This window comes from Hylobates moloch, unplaced genomic scaffold (genome assembly GCF_009828535.3).
Source record: "Hylobates moloch isolate HMO894 unplaced genomic scaffold, HMol_V3 SCAFFOLD_3, whole genome shotgun sequence".
Taxonomy (NCBI): domain Eukaryota; kingdom Metazoa; phylum Chordata; class Mammalia; order Primates; family Hylobatidae; genus Hylobates; species Hylobates moloch.
In genome coordinates, this window is record NW_026652278.1 from 153,906,923 (window position 1) to 153,931,367 (window position 24,445).

General features: G+C 38.3%; 2 protein-coding genes across 5 annotated transcripts in view; both read left to right on the plus strand.

The window, feature by feature from the left end:
* KLHL2 (kelch like family member 2) overlaps positions 1–3,342 on the plus strand; it is a 113,300-nt gene extending 109,958 nt beyond the window's left edge. The window contains exons 15-16 of one of the 3 annotated variants that reach the window (XR_009212941.1): positions 1,502–1,565; positions 2,215–3,338. Coding sequence is in view for 2 of the 3 variants with exons in the window: in XM_032148818.2 (XP_032004709.1) it covers positions 2,215–2,243 (29 nt within the window). In the remaining variant the exon portion in view is untranslated. Of the gene's footprint in view, positions 1–1,501; positions 1,566–2,214 lie in introns of all 3 variants that reach the window. The other 2 variants (XM_032148818.2, XM_058436861.1) reach the window with 2 other exon arrangements.
* Positions 3,343–8,301: 4,959 nt separating this feature from the next.
* On the plus strand, positions 8,302–23,798 carry MSMO1 (methylsterol monooxygenase 1). Of its 2 annotated transcripts, XM_032148848.2 has the most exons (7): positions 8,318–8,397; positions 8,670–8,764; positions 14,037–14,322; positions 18,439–18,587; positions 19,288–19,414; positions 20,865–21,019; positions 22,392–23,798. In XM_032148848.2, exons 3-7 carry the CDS (start codon positions 14,068–14,070, stop codon positions 22,585–22,587), a joined length of 882 nt encoding a protein of 293 aa, XP_032004739.1. In that variant the 5' UTR covers positions 8,318–8,397; positions 8,670–8,764; positions 14,037–14,067; the 3' UTR covers positions 22,588–23,798. The 2 variants fall into 2 exon arrangements, with proteins under 2 accessions (XP_032004735.1, XP_032004739.1); XM_032148844.2 differs by lacking the exon at positions 8,670–8,764 and having other exon boundaries at positions 8,302–8,397.
* Positions 23,799–24,445: the final 647 nt, after the last annotated feature.

Consider the following 24,445-nt stretch of genomic DNA (forward strand, 5'->3'; position numbering starts at 1 on the left):
TTATTTTTGACTTTTTGGTTTTGGTTTTTGGTGGGTGCAGGATTGCTGTAAGAAAGGCATACCTGTCAACTCTAACATGATTTGAGAAAAAGCACAGTCATTATATGACAACCTGAAGCAAAAGGAAGGTGAAGGATCTAAAGCTGGAGAATTTCCTCAGCCTACTCAAGCAAAGGATGACCTGATAATTTTCGAAAGGGGTTTGGCTCAAAAAATGTCACGATAACAGGAGAACAGCTTCTGTCAACCAAGGGGCCAGCAGATGAGCTCCCAGATGCCATTAAGAAAGTTATTGAGGAGAATGGATATCTGCCTGAACAAGTTTTTAATGCAGACAACTGTGCCACCAAGGACATTTATTAGGAAGATAAGCGAGCACCAGAATTTAAGGCAGAAAGGGATAGGCTAACTCTACTATTTTGTGCAAATGCGGTTGGGTTTATGATTCGGACTGCTCTTATCTAAAAAGTTGCTAACCCCCAGTCCTTGAAGGGAAAATATAAATACCAGCTGCCAGCCTTTTGATTGTATAACAAGAAGGCCTAGACAAGAACTCTTTTCCTGGACTGGTTCCATCTATGCTTCAGGTTCAGGAAGTACCTTGCCAGTAAGGGACTGCCTTTTATTTTGATATTGGACAGTGCCCTTGGCCACCCAGAACCCCATGGGTTCAACACCAAAGGCATAGAAGTGGTCTACTTGGCCCTAAACACAATGTGTGTAATTCAGCCTCTAGATCAGTGACCATAGGAACCTTAAAGGTTCATTATACATGGCACTCTTTGGAAAAAATTGCCAGTGCTATGGAAGAGAATCTCAACAGAGAAAACATGAAAGTCTGGATGGATTACACCATTGAATATATCATTGTTATAGAAAAAGCTATGAAAGTCATCAAACCCAAAACAATAAATTCCTGCTGGAAAAAAGCTGTGTTCAGATGTTGTGTATGACTTCACAGGAGTTTTGACAGAGCCAGTCAAAGAAATCATGAAAGAGATCATGGATGTGGCTATAAAAGTTGATAGTGAAGGGTTTCAAGGTACGGATCTTGGAGAAATTCAAGGGCTAATAGATACCAAACCAGAGAAATTAACAGAACATGACTCGACGGAGATGAGTGCTTCTTAACCACTGCCAGACAATGAAGACGACGTAGAAGCAGTGTCAGAAAACAAATTGACATTAGACAGTCTGGCAAAAGGGTTCTGGTTATTCAAGACTGTTTATGACTTATTTTATGAAATGGGCCCTTCTATGATATGTGCACTGTAACTGAAGAAAGTGGTGGAAAGAGGATTGGTATTGTGTGGAAACAGTTTTAGAGAAATGAAAAAAACAAAAAAGTCAGACAGGAATTACAGTGTATTTCCTTAAAGTTGCACCAAGTGTGTCTGCCTCTCCTGTTTCCCCTGCCTTCCCTTCCACCTCCTCCACCTCTTCTGCCTCTGCCACCCCTGAAACAACAAGACCAACCTCTCCTCTTTCTCCTCCTCCTCAGCCTGCTCAATGTGAAGAGACAAGGATGAAGACCTTGATGATGATCCACTTCCCCTTAATGAATAGTAAATATAGTTCCTCTTCCTTATGACTTTTTAAATAACATTTCCTTTTCTGTAGCTTACTTTAAGAATACAATATATAACACATAACATGTATGACATATATAACATATTACATGTAAAATATGTGTTAATTGACTGTATCAGTAAGGCGTTTGGTCAGCTGTAAGCTATTAGTAGTTAAATTGTGTGGAAGTAAAAAATTATACATGGGTTTTTGACTGCGTGGAGGGTCAGCACCCCTGATCCCCATGTCGTTCAAGGGTCAACTGTATTTTTAAAGTATATAATTTTATTACTTTTGACATAGTATATACCCATGAAACCATCACCACAATCAAGATAATGAACATACCCATCACGCTGAAAAGTTTCTGTGTTCCCTTTTGAGTATATTTTCCAAATTGTTACAAAGAGGAAAAGACTAGTTCTGGATTAAATAGTCTTATATTTAACTAGTCCATAACTAAACAGAGTTTTCACTGTCATTTAGATTAAAATGATAATACTACTAAAGTTTAAGAAAGAGATTCTGATACATGATTTGTATGGTTCCTCCTGCCTTCGTATTATAATAAAGAATTGAGTGTTTTCTCAGAGATACAGAATGCTGCCTGTGACTTCTTTTTTATCTCTTCATTTCTTTGCTCAGGGGTCACAGTTATTGATAAACCATTATGAGCCTGAAGGACATTTTCAGCATATTTATACATGAGAAACAGCCTTCAACAAGTATTTGTGAAGTGACTGAGAATCTAGCACTTCTCCACTTGTAGCTGCACTTTAAGTCTCAGCAGAAGATAAGATCGTCTGCCTTTATAGGCCTCGGATACTGAAGATTATTTTTGGTAGAAGCACCGTGTAGGCTTTTTCTGCAATGAGCAGCAGCTGACTGAATTTTCATAAGAAACTTGGACTGCAGGACTTAATCTGTAGTCTTTAGACAACAGTTGCTTTCATAAAGACTAGTTCTTATCAACCTTGAATGACTACAGATTATTTTGTGGAGGAGGATGAAGTAATGTGTGTTCTTGTAAAATTAAATTTTATCTTTATTTCTTCTAAAAATCTGTATACCAGGAACTGAAAATCTTTGAACAGATATTAAAATCTACGTAAGTATACAAACTAGTTGAGGGATAAACTGTTTGCTTTTATAAAATAACTTTGATTACATGAATATAATAAATTATGTGCATATAAATGTGTGTCTATATGCTTTCCTTTAAATATGTTTGAAAAGATGTTTGAAACTTGATTATACTATTTATAATTGGCACAGTACTTTGAATTATGCCAGTACTACATTGTAAAACAGAGTTGTATTTTTTGATATTTAACAATGCTTAACACTTTAAATGCCACTTCCGAGGAATGGACCTGGTGTAACACACTTGAATATGTGTGATGCCAAACTTTTTAAAATACAATATAAATTATGCTTATTTATTATTTTCTTTAGTTTAATCTTGGTCATGTTTTGGTGTGTATTTTTAATTTTTTTTTCTTAAATTAACACTTTGGCATGAACATTACTGCAGGTTTTTGATGAATATAATGAATGTATGGAATTCAACTGAATTTGCATGGTCTTCGGAATTTTTTCTGTGTGTATACATTTAGCTGCTATTAACAGAAGAGAGAACTTTCTGTGAGTAGCCATGTGTGTTGATCAGATACAGTTTTTCTGAGATCTTCAATTAATCTCACTTTAAAAATGACCAAAACATGTCTTTCTTGAATTATCTTTGAATAAAAGTTTGTATATTATTTGTTTCACAGTGTTCTTGATTTTTATCTATTTAGTTTTGTGTTAGTTTCCTGTTAGTTTTTTTGCTCTTTTATAAAGTGTGTATTTTGTCACTTCACAAATGTGCATTTTTAATTTATTGCCAAAGTGACCTGACCTCTACAAGACAAACTATTAAATGAATAACTGAAGTCAATAAAAATGGTTCTCTTTCCAAAGAAAAGTAACCTCAACTATCAAGGAGAGGTCTGTCAAGGATTGGTAAAATTTAAACTTTTTATATTTTTGTGTCCCTGATATGGGTAGGGCATGAGATGAGGATAAAACAAGTAGCATTAGACCAAAAAGAAAGTCAAAGAAAAAAAATACCTACTCCAAAGTTACTGAGAAATAAACTGTGGTTTTGATACCAAATAAAAGGAATTGGCCGGGCACGGTGGCTCACGCCTGTAATCCCAGCACTTTGGGAGGCCGAGGCGGGTGGATCACGAGGTCAGGAGATCGAGACCATCCTGGCTAACACGGTGAAACCCCATCTCTACTAAAAATACAAAAAAATTAGCCAGGTGTGGTGCTGGGTGCCTGTAGTCCCAGCTACTCGGGAGGCTGAGGCAGGAGAATGGCGTGAACCCGGGAGGCAGAGCTTGCAGTCAGCTGAGATTGCGCCACTGCACTCCAGCCTGGGCGACAGAGCGAGACTCCGTCTCAAAAGAAAAAAAAGGAATTGAGGAAATAGAACAGTGGAGTCAGGTAGGCAGCTGAGGTGCTGGACACAGCAGAGGAAGGGAAGAAGGGGAAGGAGGAGGTGATAGGATATTGTGACCATTCCTCAGGAATTAAAAAAGTTGGCATGAGCTGTTGCTAGACCAGTTGATAATCAAGAGGAAAGATTGCTATGATAACATTTCGATTCAAATTTAAACATGGAATCACATTTAATACTTAGTTCAACTTTCCATTATAAAAGAATTTAATCAGAAAAAGCCTATGCTCAGTTGATGAAAACATGAATTTCTGCCTTAGTGTGGCCTTACAGCACATCATTGTCAACAAACATGTTGAAGGTCTAATGAACTTGGAGTAGTCGGCTGTTTCTGACAGAGGCACCAAGAAAAATGTATGAGGTCTCTTGTCTTTCCTGATCACTTCCAAACACTAATGTTCTATGAAACTGTATGAATCTATCAATTAAAGATTTATCTGAAAAATCTTAAAAGCTTTTCTTAAAATATCTCAGCCTATTAAAGTAACAAAGACTTAACTACATAGCATGTCAAATACCTCTATCTTTACTTTCTTAATCTTTGAAGCTTTAATAGCTATACTATAATTGCCAAGGTTTGTCAGTTGCTGGATTCATATCTATGATTTCAGAGACTTTAGACATACCTCCTTCCCCTATGCCAACCTTTGTCTTTCCAGTTTGAAATTTTTTTTAAAGGCGTATGGAAGTGTTCTCAGCCTGTTCCATTATTGTATGAAAAATAAGAAGTTAAGGCAGAGAGGTGTCTTAGAAATCCTGCCAAGGAAGCAGCCCCAGGTTTGAGCAGAGTTCAAGGCTGGATCCACATACCTGCGTTGTGAAGCAACTTGTCTGCCTGCTTTGTTAGGATGTATGCCTCCTTGGCTGAAAGCGGTGATGACTATGGTTAAGGCGGATGGTGTATTTACTGTCAGAAGAGTATCAGTTCTCTCCGTTTCTTACGGAGTCTGGTATATGATTCCTGGTATTTATTATCTCTTTATCGTTCCTCATAGCATAAGAACCCAGGTATTTGTAATCCTAACTGCTGACACGTTATGAGACTTATGAGGTGTAAAAGGGTCACATGATATTACATAGCAGTGTGCTGACACCATCTTGTTTCAGTTTTGTCTTAAGCAGATTGCCTCCTACTGACTTCCATGGCTGCCAGTGTCTCATTTTGGAGAGGAGGCTACGTTGGAGAATGGAACTATACTTTGAGTCAAGATTCTGGGGTTCTAATCCTGGCTTTAAGGAAAAAAGCCGTGTGGTATATTGGAAAGCCCATGGGCATAGAAACAAAAGGGTTCTGGGTTTGCAGCTCCCTCTATCAATTGCTAGCTGTGACTTTCAACACATTACTTAACCTCTAACCCTTATTTTGTTTTTAAAATGGCAATAGTAGTGTCTGTGTCACAAGGTTATTGTTGTGTTTGAAAGAAATGATGCATGTTAATATGCTTGAAATTCAGAGGGCCCTCAATAAATTACAGCCATTGTTCCCTGAGCCCCCTGTTAATCTTCATTATAGGGAAATAAGTGAGTTGAGCTGCTGCATCAGCATTTTTTTCCAGCTCTAAGCCTTCAAGGTTTAAACTAATGTGACCCCTCCATGCACCTACACCTGCTCTGATTTAGAAAATGTAATACTGTGGTAGAATTCCAGATCAGAAATAATTGCTGACATTTGCTGATCATATCTTGTATGCCAGAGACTGTGCAAAGGGCTTTACATACGTTATCTCATGTAATCATCATAAATAACTCTTCCAGGTGTAGGTATTATTATTTTACAGAAGTACCAGATAAGACAGAGAAGTAACTTATCCACTGCTAATAAAATGCCAAGTTAAGTGTGGCCCGATAGTGTGTGCTATTGATGCTTACCTGATAGAGGATGGCAGGTTTGGGCAGAGAGAAAAGTTGGGTGGCAGTGCAGTCATCACACAACAAATAGGATGGGGAGCTCTGGAGCTGGGATGGCCAAGCAAAGTAGCCCTACATTGGTTTAAAGGCTTTTACGCCCCTGTTTCAACCAGTTAACTTGACTAGCTGTTGCCCAGAAAGGGGGTATACCCGTGGGGAGAGGTGCTTCTCTTTGGCAGTACTCAGCAGCTGGAGGAATGCCTGCTTAGGTCTTGAAGAGGGGGATCTGGGTGGTGTGCCACGGCATCCACTACAGGACCAACAGATTCATATGCCCACTGCACAGTATACGCTGAGACAGCAGGATTTGCAGCAGAGAAAGAGTCTAGTGATGTCAAGAGGAGATGGGAGGAGACCCTAAAATTCATCTCTCTGAGGAGTTCTATGCTGGGGCTTTTAAGGGGATCCTGGAGGGCAAGGGGCTGGAAAATTAGGGTCCTTGATTGGCTGGGATAAGGGGGATGAAATCATCAGGATGTGGGAACTGCATTCTTTGGTTAGTCAGCTCCTTGTGGTCCTTCAGACCAGCTGAGTCAGTAGTTTCATCAGTATGAAGGACCTGAAAGGTTATCTCAAAGCACAAACTTAACGTTTCATAATGTTCAAGTTGTTGTCTATAGAGCAGTTAGGGGAAACTATAACCTTGTAACAGAGTCTACATGATTCTGAAGCAATAGGCAAACAATTATGAGGAAGGGGTCAGACAGCAAGCTGACCTAATTATTAATCCTCAGTGTGCTGCAAGCTTGGTTTAATTTCGTTCCCCCCACCCCTTTTTCCAGATTAATTTCATAAAGTATATAGGGACCGTTTCAGACACCACTGTAAAGGTATCCTAAACACAGGGCTGACTGACAACCAAGGGACAGATCCCATTTCTTTTCATTTGACGTGACCTCTGTCATGATACTTTACAAAGAATGTGTGTGCCAAACATGAGGGATAGACGAACGAGTACAGGACACACTGAATCTAAAAAAGACACTTTTCTTTTTTTTTTTTGAGACGGAGTCTCGCTCTGTCGCCCAGGCTGGAGTGCAGTGGCGCAATCTCGGCCTCCCAAAGTGCTGGGATTACAAGCGTGAGCCACCGCGCCCGGCCTAAAAAAAACACTTTTCAAGAGGGAACTTCCTCAAGGAGATAGTACCTGAATTGATGGGGCGGCATGGAGATGGCTGATTATTCCAGGCAGAAGGGCCAGTTTGAGCAAAAGCATGGAGAAGTGAAACAATAGTATTCTGTTTTCAGAAGATGTATATATTTGACACAAAATACACATAATCAAAACATCATGTGTGCGCCGTAAACACAATTTTTGTCAATTATACCTTAACAAAGAAAGAGGAAAAAGGGCCTTCACTAGCCCAAATGCCCCTGTGCGGTTTTTTCTTTAAAGGCACCTTTTCCGTTAAGCGAAAGTTTTAGTATATTATCACATCTGTACACAGTTTTATTATTATACCCCAGTACACAATATTTTAATGTTGAGAGATGGTGTAAACTGAGCTTAGAGCTGCAAAGACCTGCGTCAAGCCCCCCCCCCCCCCCCCCCGCCCCCGGGCACTCATCGTCCAGCACGGCAATTGCAACAACACCTGGGCGTCCTCAACCCATGTAGCGAGGTCAAGGTCCTGGGAGCCGAAATCTCCCTTGATGTTCAATCTGTTTAAATCTTTCCCAGCCTCTATTTCTCATCTGCAAAATGACGATAATAGCATTTAAAATTCTCCGTTTTCAAAATGCAGGGATTTATTAAAAGATACGTAGGCTGGGGAAACAAGGGAGACGAAAGATTTAAATCTAAAAGGTAGATCAGAAAAAGGAAGGCAAGGGTGTCTAGAAACACAAAACAGTCAACATAGATTTTAAGACTCATTTACACTCTTTTCTTCCCGGGTTTGGGAGCTGCGGCTGCTACACAGGTCACATTTGAAATAAAAGTCCTGGGACGGCGGCTGGCGCGACACTGTCTCCCCCGCACAGCGCAGGATCTGACTGGGAAATCTGCCTGGACCTCAATAGCCAAAGCGACTCCGCGCGGCAGGGCGAGGCGGCCATCCGTCTGTGCCCGCCCCCTCACGCCGTGACGCGCTCTCACGCTTCCCCGCCTCCGGGCGCTCCGCGGCGCCGGCCATTGGCTGGCCCTGCGGGTCTCACTATCCTCACTCCATCCGCGGAGCCAATGGCTGGGACCGCCAGGGGCCCGTTAGCGCGAGTCACACGATGTCGGTAACTGCACAGACCAATCACCGCGCCGAGAAGGCGGGGCGTGAGCCCTCGCAGGCCAATAACGACAGGACGGACCGCCCGGCCCACCCGGCTCCACCCCCGAGCCAGGCCAGGCAGGTTCCGAAGTCGCTACACCTGGCCGATCCTGGGTGACGGTGGCCGGCAGTCATCTCGCGGCCGTTCAGGTGAGGTGGTCGGGGGAGTGGCTCGTGAGCGAGGAAGGGGGAGCAGGCGGGCTCCCACCCAGTGCTCCGTGAGATCGAGGGGAGCGGGTTCGGGGTGCGGATGCGCGCGCTGGGCGGAACGCTGGCAGTGGTACCCGAGAGGGGGCGGAGGGAGACTGGAGTGAAGGTGGGCCTAGGTAAGGTACGTGCTAGAAAGGAGGAAAACGGATGAAAACAGAGTGAAATTCTTAACTGAGGGAACTAGGCTAGAGCATGTTTCTTACCCTTTAAAGAGTGTTGTCTTCGGGAAACGGGACGTAGAAGACAGTTGCAGCACACGGTGATAGACTGGCGAAAGTTATACAAAAGCAGGAAACACTAGAAGGAGGTAAGATGTAATGTGCTTTGGGAGTAGTGGGGTTGGGAAGGGCGTCCGAGAGAAGGTTACTGAAGGATGACTAGGAGTTGGATGGGAGGACATCACCTGTAAGGGAACGATATTTCCGTGGGCAGAGAGGAATGAAGCAGTAGCAACCATGAGTGATCAGATACTGCAAAAATGTGAAGTATAGGATGGCGAGAATGTAAGAAATGAAGAGTGAAGAAGTCTGGAAGGGCCTCGTGTGCATCAATCACAGTGGAGCTTGATCTTTATGCTCAGGGCAAGCGCTCCCTTGAACTTTGAGTGTTTTAAGGAGGTTATCTCTGATGTTTTTAGATTTATATAGATCCTGGCATTGCATCTTAGAGATAAGGTTTAAGAAGGGCAAGCTTGGAGGCAGGACAAGTCCAGAAAATGAAGGAGCTGGTGAAATCCGTGTTAAAGTGCCAAAGGACAGAGACTGGCTGACAGCTAAACGAGGTTTCTGAGAATCCACAAATAACTAAATTTATCTAGTCAGCCTGCTCCAGAGCAGGCTTCCAGTCATTTAGGTTGCCCAAGAATGAGTACAGGAAAAGGAAATTCGATTTTCCAAGACCTTGTTTCCCCTCTCCTCTTTAATTCCTTGTTCAGTTAGCAACGGTATATCCATTTCCTCGCTCCTTTGTGAAAAGTAAATTCCTGAATGTTAACTAAACCAAGTGTTTCTAAATTGGGTAAGAGTTTGAAGACTTAATAATTAAGACAGCAGAGATGGGAGAGACTTAAAACGTTATGTCTGAGAATTGGGCATTAAAGGAGGCCTAGTATTTGGGCGGGGGTTGCGAGGAGCACATACTGAACCTTTGGACCTGTTGAGTGAGTTCATGTGCCTCTGAACTCTCTGATTGGATATGACCAGTAAACTTGGAATAATTATATCCTGGAGTTTAGGGGAGAGGGCTAGAGATAGACAGGATGGCTATCAGCGTATTTTTAAAACAGAAAATAGTTAAGATCATCCAAGACAATCTGGAATCGTTAGAAGGGAGTAAGGAAGGCATTATTGGGAAACTTTCCAGCTTCGATTCTCATATTCTTTCTAATCTCCTGGTTGCATCTTTGGAGTTGCTGTTCTGTCTATGCAAAACCCCTCCCTCGACCCTCTGTCCCTCACTCTGTTTTTTAATTTGTCACCTCCCTCTCCTGTTCTAGGTCTCAGTTTAGATGGCACTTTTCTCTAGAAGTTCATAGCACTGTGTATTCCCCCCTTTATTCTTATCACATAATTTTTGATGGTTTGGACACTAGTTGTTTTTCCTCACTAAATTTTGTGTTTTATGAACTCAGGGGTAAGGGCAGCAGCTAGCACAATGAATGCACAATACTTGTCAGAGTGAATGCATTTGAGTTCTGAGAACCAAGGAAAGGCAGTATTTCAAGAAGAGAAGTATCAAATCTTCCAGATGAGTCAAATAAAATAAACTCCAAAAGAAAGGTTTATTGGATTTGGCAGCTGGAGATCCATAGCGATTTTTTTTTTTTTTTTTTTTTGAAGCGGAGTCTCACGCCCAGGCTGGAGTGCAGTGTCGTGATCTCGGCTGGCTGCAACCTGAGCCTCCCAGGTTCAAGCGATTCTCCTGTCTCAGCCTCCCCAGTAGCTGGGATTACAGGCATGCACCACCACACCCGGCTACTTTTTTGGTATTTTTTTGGTAGAGATGTTTCACCATATTGGCCAGACTGGTCTGGAACTCCTGACCTTGTGATCCGCCCACCTCAGCCTCCCAAAGTGCTGGGATTACCAGCGTGAGCCACCGCACCTGGCCTCCTTAGTGATTTTAGTAAGAGTAAGTTCAGCGCAGTGATGACAATAGAATGCAGATTGCAGTTGCTAGAATATAAACAAGAAATAAGAAGATAAAGACAACTCATGTGGAATACCTTTTCATAGGGCTTAGGTAAACTATAGGAATTATTCTCCTTGTACTCTAATACTTATTATGGGTTTTATTTATAATTATAGTATAATACAATGGATGAGTGCATGGCTTCCCCACTTAGCATTTGTTAAGTTAAGCATTAACTTAACATTAAGCATTTGTTAATGCCCGAAGCATTAGACTTCGGGCAGGTTGCTTAATCTTTCTAAACCTCAGTTATTTTATCTATAAAATGGGGATAAAATAATACCTACCTCACGAAGGTGTGGTAAGGATTAAAGTTCAAATGTAGAGAGCATGTAGCATGCTTTGGACACAGTTCTTGGCACAGAAAGTGCCCAATAATTGTTAGTTTCTTGTAGCTATCACATGTCAGGTCCTGTGCTAAGTGCTTTATATGCATTACCTCTTGGACTCATTGGAAGACCTACTGTTTTAATTTTTGCTGCTGATAAAACTGCATCACAAAGAGGTTACCTAATTTGCCCAAGGTCACAGGACAGGACTAGTAAGTGGTCTTGGTTCATTATTGTCAAATTTACTAATCACCTTGAGAAAAATTAAGATTGGATGGTTGTCTTATTTTACAACTTAGAAGATGGTTTAAGACATTTTGGTGCAGGTGGGGAGCCAGATTGCAAGTAGCTCAGTGAGTTGTGTGGGTGAGTTAAGCAATCTTTTTTTTTTTTTTTTTTTTTGAGACAGAGTTTTGCTGTTGGTGCCCAGGCTAGAGTGCAATGGCAGCTTACCGAAACCTCCACCTCCTCAGTTCAAGCGATTCACCTGAACTCCTGACCTTAGGTGATCTGTCCGCATCAGCCTCCCCAAGGTGCTGGGATTACAGGCGTGAGCCACCACGCCCAGCTGAGTTAAGCAATCTTTATGTAGAGCTCTCCTTTGAGAAAGAAGTTGGTTGTTTCAAAGAAAGACAAATGGGACAGTGGCTTGGAAGAGGTAATGGAGGCTAGGAAGGTGTTTATCAACAAAGGAAGATGTAGGCTGGGCGCAGTGGCTCACACCTGTAATCCCCACACTTTAGGAGACTGAGATGGGAGGATCACTTGAGCCTAGGAGTTTAAGACCAGTCTGGGCAACATAGGGTGACCCCTGTCTCCACAAAAAATAAAAATAAAAAAATTAGCCAGGCGTAGTGGCATGTGCCTGTGGTCCCAGCTACAAGGGGCTGAGGTGGGAGGATTATTTGAGCCTGGGAGGTCGAGGCTGCAGTGAGCCATAATTGCGCCACTGCACTCCAGCTTGGGTGACAGAGTGAGACCCTGTCTCAAAAAAAAAAAAAAAAAGACAAGACGTGAATGTGTTTTTAGACCTGAGGGAATGGATTCCATGAAGGGAGAAGGACGAAAGATGAGAAAGGATAAGTGATGGACAAGTTCTTGAGGTAAGATAAGAACACAGGAAGACTGGTCAGTCTTAGAGGAAAGAATGAATGAGCAAAGAAATTTTAAGGCTTGTAATGACACAGGATGGAACACTATAGTCACTGTGGTGTAAGTCATTTAAGATGAGTAGGACAGAAGAAGGACGGCATGAAGTGAATTCAGATGCCTGAAGGAGGAGTTGGCTAGGTTCTCAATATTCCTTCTGTAGAATGGGATAAAAGGTCAATTTGACAAGTGCTGGGGAAGGGGACTTCTAAAGCACTATTTAGAATGCTTCTGAGGCTTTAAAATACTCATTTTTAAAATGGTCCAAAAAAATTCATAAATTAGAAGCAGCAGTGGTGAACATTTTTAGGAAAGTGACTCTTGAAAAGTTTTTTTTTGGTTAGTGACCTATTGAGTTTATTTATTAGGTAAGTAGAACATGCTCATTTGAAAAGTTTAAATTCTGCAAAAGACATAAGTCAGATTTTTTTTTCTGTCTTCCATAACACTATTTCCTACCCCGCTATGCTCTGTCTTCCATAACAGTCTCCCCTACCCTACCACACTCTAGTCCATAAAACTATCTCCTAGTCACCACTCTGTCTTCCAGAACTCTCCCCTACCCCGCCACGCTCTGTCTTCCATAACACCCTCCCCTACCCCACCACGCTGTCTTCATTAACACTATCTCCTACCCCACCACACACCTCTGTTTTCCTAGAAGTCACCACTGTAAATTTTTCCCTTTGTATCCATATGTACATTTTCTGTTTCTGTGTGTCTCTGTATGTACATATGCATAAAAGGGCATAGATAAAATACATATCCTTTTCAAAAAAATCTTAAGTGGGGCTCTTGCTATACATATTATGCTGTAACTTGTTATTTGGATTAACACTGTGTCTTAGACATCTTTCTATGTAGAGCGTATAGATCTTCCCTGTTCTTTTAAATGGCTGTGTAATTGTCTATGGAAGGACTTAATTCATTTAACCCATACCTTGTTGATGGCTTATTTGCGTTTTGCTTTTATTTTTTCCTCTTTGTTTTTGCTACTACAAGCAATGCTTCCTTCCGTCTTAGTGTATCTGTCTTTGTACCCTTGAATGAGAAAGTTGCTGGATCAAAGGATGTATTCATTTTGAATTATGATAGGTGTTGCTAATTTTTCCTCCAATGATACCCTGATGTATCCTCCCTGCCCACAGTGTATGGTCATGCCTGTTTTCTCACCCTCTTACCAGCACTGGGCACTGAGCACTAATAAACTTTTAAAAATTTGCTACTCAGGCTAAAAGTGTCTCTTTGTTTTAGGGTGCATTTCCTCATTTAATGAAGTGAAGATTCTTCCTTGTTGAAGTGACCATTTGCCTTTATTTTTCTGTGAACTGCTTGTGAATGGCATTTGTCATTTTTCTATTGTCTTTTTAGTCTTTTTTCTAAAGCACACTTTGTAGCCCTTTGTTGTAAAATGTTGGAAATATTTTTCCCAGTTTGTCATTTAATCTTTGACTTTGTTTATGACTGTCTTTCTGTTCCCCAGTAGGAAGTACTTAATTTGTATGTGCTCATATTTGGCAGGCTTTTTCTTTATAGGTTCTTTTGGCTTCAAGTGATACTTTTAAACCCAGCTATTGCTCATTTAAATTAGAAGCTTTTCCATGAGAACCACACGGACGATTTCTTTAAATATAGCTTGAAAAAATTTTTCCCATATTGTTCTTTTAGCTATTGTTCTTGAAAACAATGTGTTTTTTAAAGGAATATCTACAAATGGAAATGGTGATGATATCCAGCAAATTTTTTAAAATGGTGTAAAACCATTTGTACTCCTTTAGTAATTTTTTGGTAAAAAATTTATACTCCTTTAGTAATTATCATTTTTAAAATGATCAGAGGATGCATTTTTTAACTGTTTTATTTTTTGAAAGCTCATTGTTTAACTTATTATATATGTATTCATTTCTACAGAATTATAAGGCTGTCTGCAGAGATTTGAAAAATGGCAACAAATGAAAGTGTCAGCATCTTTAGTTCAGCATCCTTGGCTGTGGAATATGTGGACTCACTTTTACCTGAGAATCCTCTGCAAGAACCGTTTAAAAATGCTTGGAACTATATGTTGAATAATTATACAAAGTTCCAGATTGCAACATGGGGATCCCTTATAGTTCATGAAGCCCTTTATTTCTTGTTCTGTTTACCTGGATTTTTATTTCAATTTATACCTTATATGAAAAAATACAAAATTCAGAAGGTGAGTATAAGGGACTAGAAATAGAATGTTATCATTAATGTTGCTGAATGTTTTAAAAGTAAATAGGGCTTTGTTTTGTGAGGCTAAAGCAGTGATATCCAATAGAAATGTGAAGCTACGTATGTAATTTTAAATTTTCTAGTAGAATACGTAGAAAAGGTAAAAAGAAATAAGGAAATTAATTTCGTAATGTGTATTATTTAACTCAATAAATGTAAACTATCGCTGGGTGCAGGGTCCATGCCTGTAATTCCAGCACTTTGGGAGGCCAAGGCAGGAGGATTGCTTGAGGCCAGGAGTTCAAGACCATCCTGGGAAACATAGCAAGACCCTGTCTCTACAAAAAAGATACAAAAATACCCAGGCATGGTGATGTAAGTCCTAGCTACTTATGAGGCTGAAGCAGAAGGATTGTACCACTATACTCTAGCATAGGTGACAGAGTGAGACCTTGTCTCAAAAAAATAAGAAATAAATGTAAATTATTATTTCAATCAGTAATCAAATTCTAAAAAATACTTAATGAGATATTTAATAAGTCTTTGCAATCCCGTGTGTATTTTACATTAATTTTAGTCTATCTCAATTTAGACTAGCCATGTTTAAAGTGTTTGGTAGCCACATGTTACTAGTTGCTCCTGAATTGAACAACACAGTCCTAGGTCATTATTGATAATATTTCAAGAATAGTTTGTTAAATTGGGCTTTAAGTAGATGTGATTGTTATCTAACTTAAGTTTGTAAATTTCAATGTTTAAGCTAGCTGGAAAGGAAAGGTATGGTGATTTGTGCATATTTTGCAGTTCACCCCAACTCTGTGTTCCAGCAAATCTAAGGGACTGTTAATACACTACGACCTTGATCAGGGCTATTCAAGTTTTTTTTTCCCTAAATATATGGTAGGTAGTTCTGCAGCATTCATATCATCCCAAATAAGGAGGTGATGCTCCTCGTTTCTGGCTATTTGCTTCATTGCACTAAATGTTGAGAGGTCACTATGTACATGACAAGGTGAAATCTAATATGTAGCCTATGAGCTTGATGTGAGAATTTGGAGTAGCTTATTAGAAAGATGAATTATTTGTCAGCATTTGGTAAGCCGATGATAGTTTCTAGTGTTTGCTGTTTACTTTTCATAAAAAGTCATTCCAAACTAAAACTCAAGGGCACACAGTCTTGGTAGAAAGTAGACCATTGAGAGTATTCATCTATGGAAAGTAATTTACATTCACTCAGTACAATTGGCTCTCCATATCCATGGGTTATTGTATCCATGGATCCAACCAGCTGCAGATCAGAAATATTCAGGGGAAAAAAATTGTCTATACTGAACATGTACAGTCTTTTTTTTCTTGTCATTATTCAAAATAACAACTATTTATAGAGCATTTGCATTTTATTAAGTATTATAAGTGCCATAGAGATGATTTAAAGTATACGAGAGGATTCGTGTAGGTTATGTCAAATACTATGTCATTTTATATCAGGCACTTGAGCATCTTCAGATCTTGGTATTTGCAGAAAGTCCCAGAACCAATCCCCAAAAGATACCAAAGGGCAACTGTGTATATTTTGGATGGCAGTCTGTACACATTCTCTGTTATCATTCTGTTAGTTTCACAGCTTCTCCCAGAGTCTCACTTTAAGCAGGTATTAATATTAGTCCTCTCTGGGGATAATGCAGGGATCAGATGACTGTGGACTCCAGGCCAAAGGAGAAAAGAGCAAAGGGTAAAGGTAAAGGAAATAAAAAATAATGTAACCCAAAGGAGAGTACTCTGCGACCCTCAATTAAGGTCACAGAAGTTCCAACGTGCTTTTTAGAAAAGCACCTGCTTTGAAAGGCAGAATTAAGTTTGGATGTCTAAGTTCTAATGCACCTTTAGGGTGATTGTGGCTGTGCCGTGTGTCACCCAATGATTTATTTATAGGGCTCATTCATTGTAATTCATTGTATGGCTGGCCAGGCAAAAGCATCCTTTTTCTCCTTCACTGCACTTTGCAACTGACTCATTGGTTAGAAGTAGTCACCTTTCCAGAGAGACGAAGAGCTTTTTCAGGCAAGGGTATTTGAGCAGCTTTAAAATATAGTGTGGCAAAGGAAAGAATAAGCTGTAGTCTAGTTGGTCAGAGCTAGTTGTTTATGAACAGATTGAAAGGCTGGGTAATTTGACTTCAAGTCTGTACTCAGCAAGTCTTTATGTTTCATAACCATTAAAGTCCATGCTTTGAGCATTTTTGATAAAAAATGTGATTTTAAATCAGGACTAGTTTTCACAAGTTAAAGGAGTTTTAAAAGAAACCAAAATATCAGTATAAATTAATTACAGGTTTATGCATTTTGAAGGCAGATACCCTGATTAACATTGAGGGTATCAATTGTTTAAGATAAAATATTTGAGAATTATATTTAACATATGCAATAAATGTTTTTATTCTTAAAATTGTCAAAAAGAATAGAAGAAGTTGGTGGTGGTAATGAAATAGTACTAAAGACTTTCTGCTTTCAAACAGAACCATAGGAATGAAAAAGTAAAGGAGACTTTGCAGGATCTATTTCTTTCCAAAAAATCATACATCTTAGTAATTCTCCAAAAATTTTCCTCAAAGATAAATGTACTACAAATAATATTTCTGAAGTTTGTGGCCCTTGTAAAGGTATTCCTTTATATTAAGTACAATTATGCATAAAGAAAGTAAAATATGGTAAACTTTCATATTGCACTAGGTATGAATTTGTATTGCTAACTGTTTTTGTAACTAATTTATGTATACTCTAAATGGTATAGCATGTGATTTTATTATAGTTGATTAACTTTGTAATTTCTGTAACTGCATCGATATCACAGTCTACCTGGGAAATTAAGTCCATTAACCATAGTTGCTGTAGGAGACAGTACTATTGCCAATTGAAGCCTGAATCCTTCATTTATTTCCTCCCCAATTACAGAGTGGAGGTTTAGAGGAGTGGGGTTAGATAATGCTCAGATTAGAAATACAAAGGCAGTTGTCAGATCCTCCCATTTTATTGTTGAAGAAACTGAGTTGTAAACATCCACAAGAGCTAGTTAACCGGTGAGTAGCAGCCCTGGTATTAGAGCACAAATCTCTGGATTGATTCTTAGTTCAGTGCTTTTCCTATTTTTGTCAGGAAGATAACCCTTAAAGAATTTCAAGACAGAACTGGATCTGGAGACCTAGATTTTAGTTAGTCCAACTTCTGCCAATAACTGCATGTGTGACCCTGCCAAGCTGGTTGACCTCTTTGGGCTTCTGCTGATGCGCAGTAGTTCCCGTACTTTGGATATCGTGGTTCAATTAAAAGAGTTTTGTCGGCAGATATCTGAATTTTTCAGCAGTGACATTTAAAATGAAGCAATAACTGATATTTATTGTCACCATCGTTTTGTAAAACCCAAAGCACTTTTTTTTAAGTGCAGTCCTATAAATTGAATACATTTAGTTAGTTTTTGTTTTGTTTTGTTGTGCTTTGTTTTTTATAGTGGCTTGCTAAGCAAATGGGTATCCTGATGAGGTCTTAGGAACATCTCATGTTGATCTAACTTTTCTCATTTTGACTTGAATCTGTAAACTCCATAATCAGGACACATCTCTGTACTTCTCAACTCAGAGAGTTTATAATTCTGTCATTGGATATGAACAAAAGTGCACTTATTTATTGGAATGAATACCACTGAGTGCCTGGAAGCATCGACTTCCTGTGTAAAAGGCTTCCAATGCTTCGTGTACAACTTCTTCAATTGCGGACACCCAACTGTAATCTTAGCATATTATATTTCTTCTTCTCTGAAACTTCTGGTAAAAGAAGTGAAGTGAATGATCTGTGGCAGCAAAGACTGGAGAGTTATTCATTCCATAGTGTTTCTTAGTTTATTTGAGATCATTATGGCTGGGTGCATCTGTTAACAGTTTCTTCACCTAAAGTAGTGATAGTAGTTGTCAAGAATTTAGAAGGCAAAGATTCCTGAGTCTTAGTTATATAAAGTTAACGTAACTGACATAGAATTAAGGTCCAACATAAACAGAGAAAAAATTAGGTCAAGTTAAACTCTGATAGCAGAGACTAATATTAGATATTGTGATTTTTCTTCGTAGGATAAGCCAGAGACATGGGAAAACCAATGGAAGTGTTTCAAAGTTCTTCTCTTTAATCACTTCTGTATCCAGCTGCCTTTAATTTGTGGAACCTATTATTTTACAGAGTATTTCAATATTCCTTATGATTGGGAAAGAATGCCAAGATGGTATGTAGATAAAAATTTGGCTTTTACACCCAATTGTGGCTTATTCAGTTAAGTTATACTTAATGTTTACCCATTTTCTTAATTTTAATTAACGTTTGTTCTAAACTTTGGAAGTAAATAAATAGTAGAAAAGTAAACCATAGTAAAATCTTAAAATGTTTCCATTTTTACATCTTTTAAATATTTTATTGGAAGGTGAGCTTCTAGTATCAGAAGTTTCCATAATGTCTTTTGTATGTTTATATACATATATAAGTGCTTATGTTGACAAAAGTATATTACATTTTAAGTTTAAAATGAATGAAATATGAGAATCATTTATGAGGTTTATAGAAATTGTGTTTATATAAACAAAAATATGTATGTGTGTATATATATATACACACACATATATACACACACATATGTACTCATGTGTCACTTAACAGGGATATCTCTTGAGAAATGTGTCATTAGGCAAGTTGTGTGAACGTTGTAATGAAATGAAATTGGTCTAGTGGGCACTCTCTTTAACCTTATATCAAGTTATGTAGCTGTATCTGGTGGTTTTGAGAATTTATTTATGAATATATCCAATTAGGTCAACCTGGTAAGTGGGTGGGTGGTTTTATGTAATGTCTCAAGCACTGATCCCAACTGAAAGTCTGGATAGTTGAAGTAAAAATTATTTCTTACACATTACAACATTTTTATCTTAAAGGTATTTTCTTTTGGCAAGATGCTTTGGTTGTGCAGTCATTGAAGATACTTGGCACTATTTTCTGCATAGACTCTTACACCACAAAAGAATATACAAGTATATTCATAAAGTTCATCATGAGTTTCAGGTATGTGAGAGTTATATTTAATTCTTTCTGTTAGAAGCAAAACGTCTATTTTAATTGCCTGAGCATTTTTCTAAAATTGTTGGTGATGTTTTTATTTTCTTTTCCTTTGGCATGATTATTCAGAACAACACACACACACACACAAACAAGCCATTTCTACACATTGTCTTCATTATTTAAATTTCATGGTAAATTGAGATCTGAAAGAAAAATATTACATGAAAGTTTGGACTTCCATCCTTGTGGACAGTGCTACACTGGAACAGCTAGATCCTCACATCGCTAACTCCCACAAAAACAGTAACTTTTATTAGCACTGCTTTTTTTTTTTTTTTTTTTGAGACGGAGTTTTGCTCTTGTCTAGGCTGGACTGCAATGGCATGATCTCAGCTCACTGCAACCTTCACCTCCTGGGTTCAAGCAATTCTCCTGCCTCAGCCTCTCAGGTAGCTGGGATTACAGGCATGCGTCACCACACGTGGCTAATTTTGTATTTTTAGTAGAGACAGGATTTCACTATGTTGGTCAGGCTGGTCTCGAACTCCTGACCTCAGGTGATCCACTTGCCTTGGACTCCCGAAGTGCTGGGATTACAGGCGTGAGCCACCGTGCCCGGCCTATTAGAATTGCTTTGATGTAGCTTTGTCAAACTGGTTATGTGAGTATGTTTTGCATTGACCGTGATTACATGGTGTGCCAAATCAAGCATCTCTTTATTAGAAGAACAAATATAAATACATAAATCAAAAGTAGAGTTCAAGTCAATTATTTAATGCCTTTATCTTAAACCATCAAAGAAAGCAAGATTTTATATCCCTAGACTTTTGATGTTGAGTAAGGACAAAAGAGTATTTTTATTGAGAATTGCTAGTATTATTTATAAGTGTATGACTAGATAAATCATCACTACATATAGAATCAATATAACTTTGTAAAACTTTATGCATAAATAGAATATATGTATTAGTGAAGTTCTCCAGTGAAGCAGAATCATTGGGGTATATATATGCAGAGAGAGATTTATTTTAAGGAATTGGCTCATGCAAGTGTGGGGCTATCAAGACTGAAATCTGTAAAGCAGGCTACAGACTAGAAATCCAGGTAAGAATTGTTGCAGCCTTGGGTCCAGATTCCATGGAGCAGCAAGTTGGAAACTCAGGCAGGGTGTTGGTGTTGCAGTCTTGAGAATCCTTCTTCTTCAGGAAACCTCAGCCTTTGTCCTGAAGGCCTTCAAATGATTGGATGAAGCCCACCCTCATTATGAAGGGTAATCACCTTTACCCAAAGTCTACTGATTTAAATGTTAACAACATCTAAAAAATACCTTCACAACAACATCTAGACTGGTATTTAATCAAACAGTTGGATATCATAGCCTAGCCAAGTTGACACATAAAATTGACCATCACAATAGCTAAGAAATTAAGAATTTCTTATCTGTTTGTTTTAGGCTCCATTTGGAATGGAAGCTGAATATGCACATCCTTTGGAGACTCTAATTCTTGGAACTGGATTTTTCATTGGAATCGTGCTTTTGTGTGATCATGTAATTCTTCTTTGGGCATGGGTGACCATTCGTTTATTAGAAACTATTGATGTCCATAGGTGAGTATTGATTTCTGTTCAGGTATAAAGTATAATGGAATATATTTATTTTCATGGCCATAAGATTATCATATTTCTAAGTGGACTAATAGTAGAAATTAATCTTCTTAATGTTATATTAAGAAAACATAATTGTTGGATAAAAGTTTAAATAATAGATGTTTTTACATTCTAGCCTATGCTGTTACAATTTTTACAGTGATAATGTGTTATTAGGGCAAATATATATTTAGGACCAGCAATTTCTTTATTCTTCTGTAATAAACCTAAACTTAACTCATATTTGAAAAAAAATCAATGCATTCAGCCTTCATTGAATAAGACTTTCTAATCTCTACTGTTCAGCACTGATAAAAGCACTTGCAAGATGATACTACTGCTTGTAATACGTACATATTTCAAATGCATCCTTTGTGTTGATTGGAAGACATTTTGTGGTAAATTATTTATATTGAATGCCTTCTTAAATGCTTATCCTAATTGTTCATTATTTTTTAATTATATGTTCATTGCATTTTGACTTGGGACGTACTTCTGTACTCATGAATGCAGAATATCAAAATTATAAGAATTATTTTTAAAGTGCTAAAGTAGCAAAATTAATGCTTCTAGTCCCAGGCAGAGAATATTCTTCTGTAGAAAAATTGTAATTGACATTTCTTTCTTTTTTTTTCTATCCATTGTTTCTTTCTGCCTTCCTTCCTCTAAGCCCCTCAAAGGAATAGAGGGTTAGAGTGATTCTAATAAGCATAACTGGATGTCTGATTGTAGATATATAGTTAGAAATAAAGGAGCATACTTTAAATGGGACTCTTTTTTGAAGCCATTTGTCTTCTCCCAACTATGGAAAAGTACACTGGTATTTTGATTAATTGTGGTACATTTGATTCCAACTTGTCATCGCCTAAAAAAGTAAATGAAGTTGCTATGCAGGGATTCATGGGCCTGCCCTTTTTAATACTTGATACTAATTTTATGTGACTTTTCCTAAAAAACTTATTTAGTATTTTGGGCTTTATTTACAACTGTTATAGATGATGGTGAGAAAGCTTCCTCTAAAACATAGAAGAAAATTAATTCTTAAAAATCTGTGCCTATCTGTTACTATAATCCCTCTCTTCCATCATTCACATATTTTGTCATAAAATAAATGATTTTCATAGATTTTTTAAGGATTTGTTTTTCTTAGAGTGGTTTCTAGAATATACACCATTTTCTGTGTTTGCTGTTTGTGAACATCTTAGAAATCAAGTGGTCTAGGCAAAGTGGAATGTTATCTAAATTGGTTAATGTGAACACATGATTATTAATAAAAACAACAATTATTTGAGATGTATTTATTCCCTAATAATCTTTATCATTTTTGTTTCAGTGGTTATGATATTCCTCTCAACCCTTTAAATCTCATCCCTTTCTATGCTGGTTCTCGGCATCATGATTTCCACCACATGAACTTCATTGGAAACTATGCTTCAACATTTACATGGTGGGATCGAATGTTTGGAACAGACTCTCAGTATAATGCCTATAATGAAAAGAGGAAGAAGTTTGAGAAAAAGACTGAATAAATATCTCACGTAAACCTTCCTGAAAGAGAAACGTTTTCCTGAATTCAGAAACTAGTAGCTAACATTGCTTCTGGAGAGCAGAAATAAGCATGTCTTCTGGCTACTAAGTGATAAAAAGAACATTAACAACGTTTAATTACCTTCCTAGTGGGAACTTTTTCTACTCTACCTACAAGTTCTATATATGTAGAAATGAATAAATATATATTTAAGTACAGTTTTCATGAGGAAGTTTTAAAAGGCCATGTTCCTAAGCTTCCAAGAAGGTTTTGGGTACTAGAAGTATTAATCTATGGCTTTTCTCCCAGTAAAACCATAGGCCTGAAGTTGACATTGGTCTTTAAATCTTTTAGATATATACTGGTCATTTCAGAAAATTCTTCATAGTCGTATTGACCTTATATTTAGCTTTTTTTTTTTTTGAGACGAAGCCACACTCTGTCTCCTAGGCTGGAGTGTAGTGGCACAGTCTCAGCTCACTGCAACCTCTGCCTCCCAGTTCAAGCAATTTTCCTGCCTCAGCCTCCCAAGTAGCTGGGATTACAGGCACCCGCCACCACGCCCAGCTAATTTTTGTAGAGATGGGGTTTCACGATGTTGGCCAGGCTGGTCTCGAACTTCTGACCTCAAGTGATCTGCCCACCTTGGCCTCCCAAAGTGCTGGGATTACACGTATAAGCCACTGCGCCCAGCCTTTTTAACTTTAAACATGTTTTAGAATTTGCCTAAAGATCAAAATGTCATGGATTGAACCTTATCAATTGATAGCAGTGAGCGACTGAAGTTTCCAAATCAAGAAAAGCCAGCACCAAGAACTTCCATTTTAATCTAGAGCTGACCAGTTTGAGCTGATTCTCTCTTTGAAGAGTCCTTCTTGATTGCAGTGCAGTACTGGCATTTCTGAATGGATGTAAGTGGAGTATTTTAGTCTAAAGGCTTTTCAAATTACTTGAATTTTTTTAAAAATTGAGCTTTATTTCTATTTACCGTTTCATTTTTGTATATCAAATTTCCATTGTCATTAAAAACTGTATCTTGAAACTTTGTGAACTGACTTGCTGTATTTGCACTTTGAGCTCTTGAAATAAATGTGATTTTTGTGTGATTATCTGGTTTCCAGTTTTAAACATTAACTGTCACCTTTTATTCTTAAAATTGAAAGTATAGAAATTATTAAATTATTAAGTTGTACAATAAAAGTATTGGTTTCTTTTTTTTTTTTTTTAACTGCTTCCTTTGCTGAAATGTTTCCTGGCTGTTTGAACATGAATTTTTCAGGTTTAACTACTGTGGGAAATCGTCTTGACCTAGTAAAGCAATACATATTGAAGCAGCTCTTTGCCCTGCTTAGATAATGTATGTTTTCTGTACAGTTGAAGAATAGAGCTAAACTTTTCAGGGCTGATATAATCTCAAGTATCTAGGTTGTAACTCATTAAGGGTTGGGAATTCTTAGTATATGGTGGTAATTATTTTTATTTTTTTAAGCTGTGGAGTCATTATCTGGTAACTTCCTTTTTTTTTTTTTTTTCTTTTTTTGAAACCTTAACGCAGTAAAGATGTCCAGGTAAGGGATTCAGATACTTAAAACTGAGAATGTTTTGTCTGTAGGTCATGCTTTATACCTTGTATGTGGTTCATATGCCCACGTGTGTGTGTGTGTGTGTGTGTGTGTGTGTGTGTGTGTGTGTGTGTGTGTGTGTGTGTGTGTGTGTGTGTGTGTGTGTGTGTGTGTGTGTGTGTAATTTGTTATAACCCTCAAGCAACAAATTTGAGGCTGGCTGCAATTAAAATTGTGCTGTGTGCTACAAATAGAGCTACCATACGATCCAGAAATCCCACTACTGGGCATTTATCC

Coding starts and splice junctions, on each gene's coding strand:
- MSMO1 (XM_032148844.2), top strand. CDS start 14,068: ATGGCAACAAATGAAAGTGTCAGCATCTTTAGTTCAGCATCCTTGGCT. Junction 18,588..19,287: donor TGGGAAAGAATGCCAAGATG/GTATGTAGATAA, acceptor TTTATCTTAAAG/GTATTTTCTTTTGGCAAGAT. Junction 19,415..20,864: donor AAGTTCATCATGAGTTTCAG/GTATGTGAGAGT, acceptor TGTTTGTTTTAG/GCTCCATTTGGAATGGAAGC.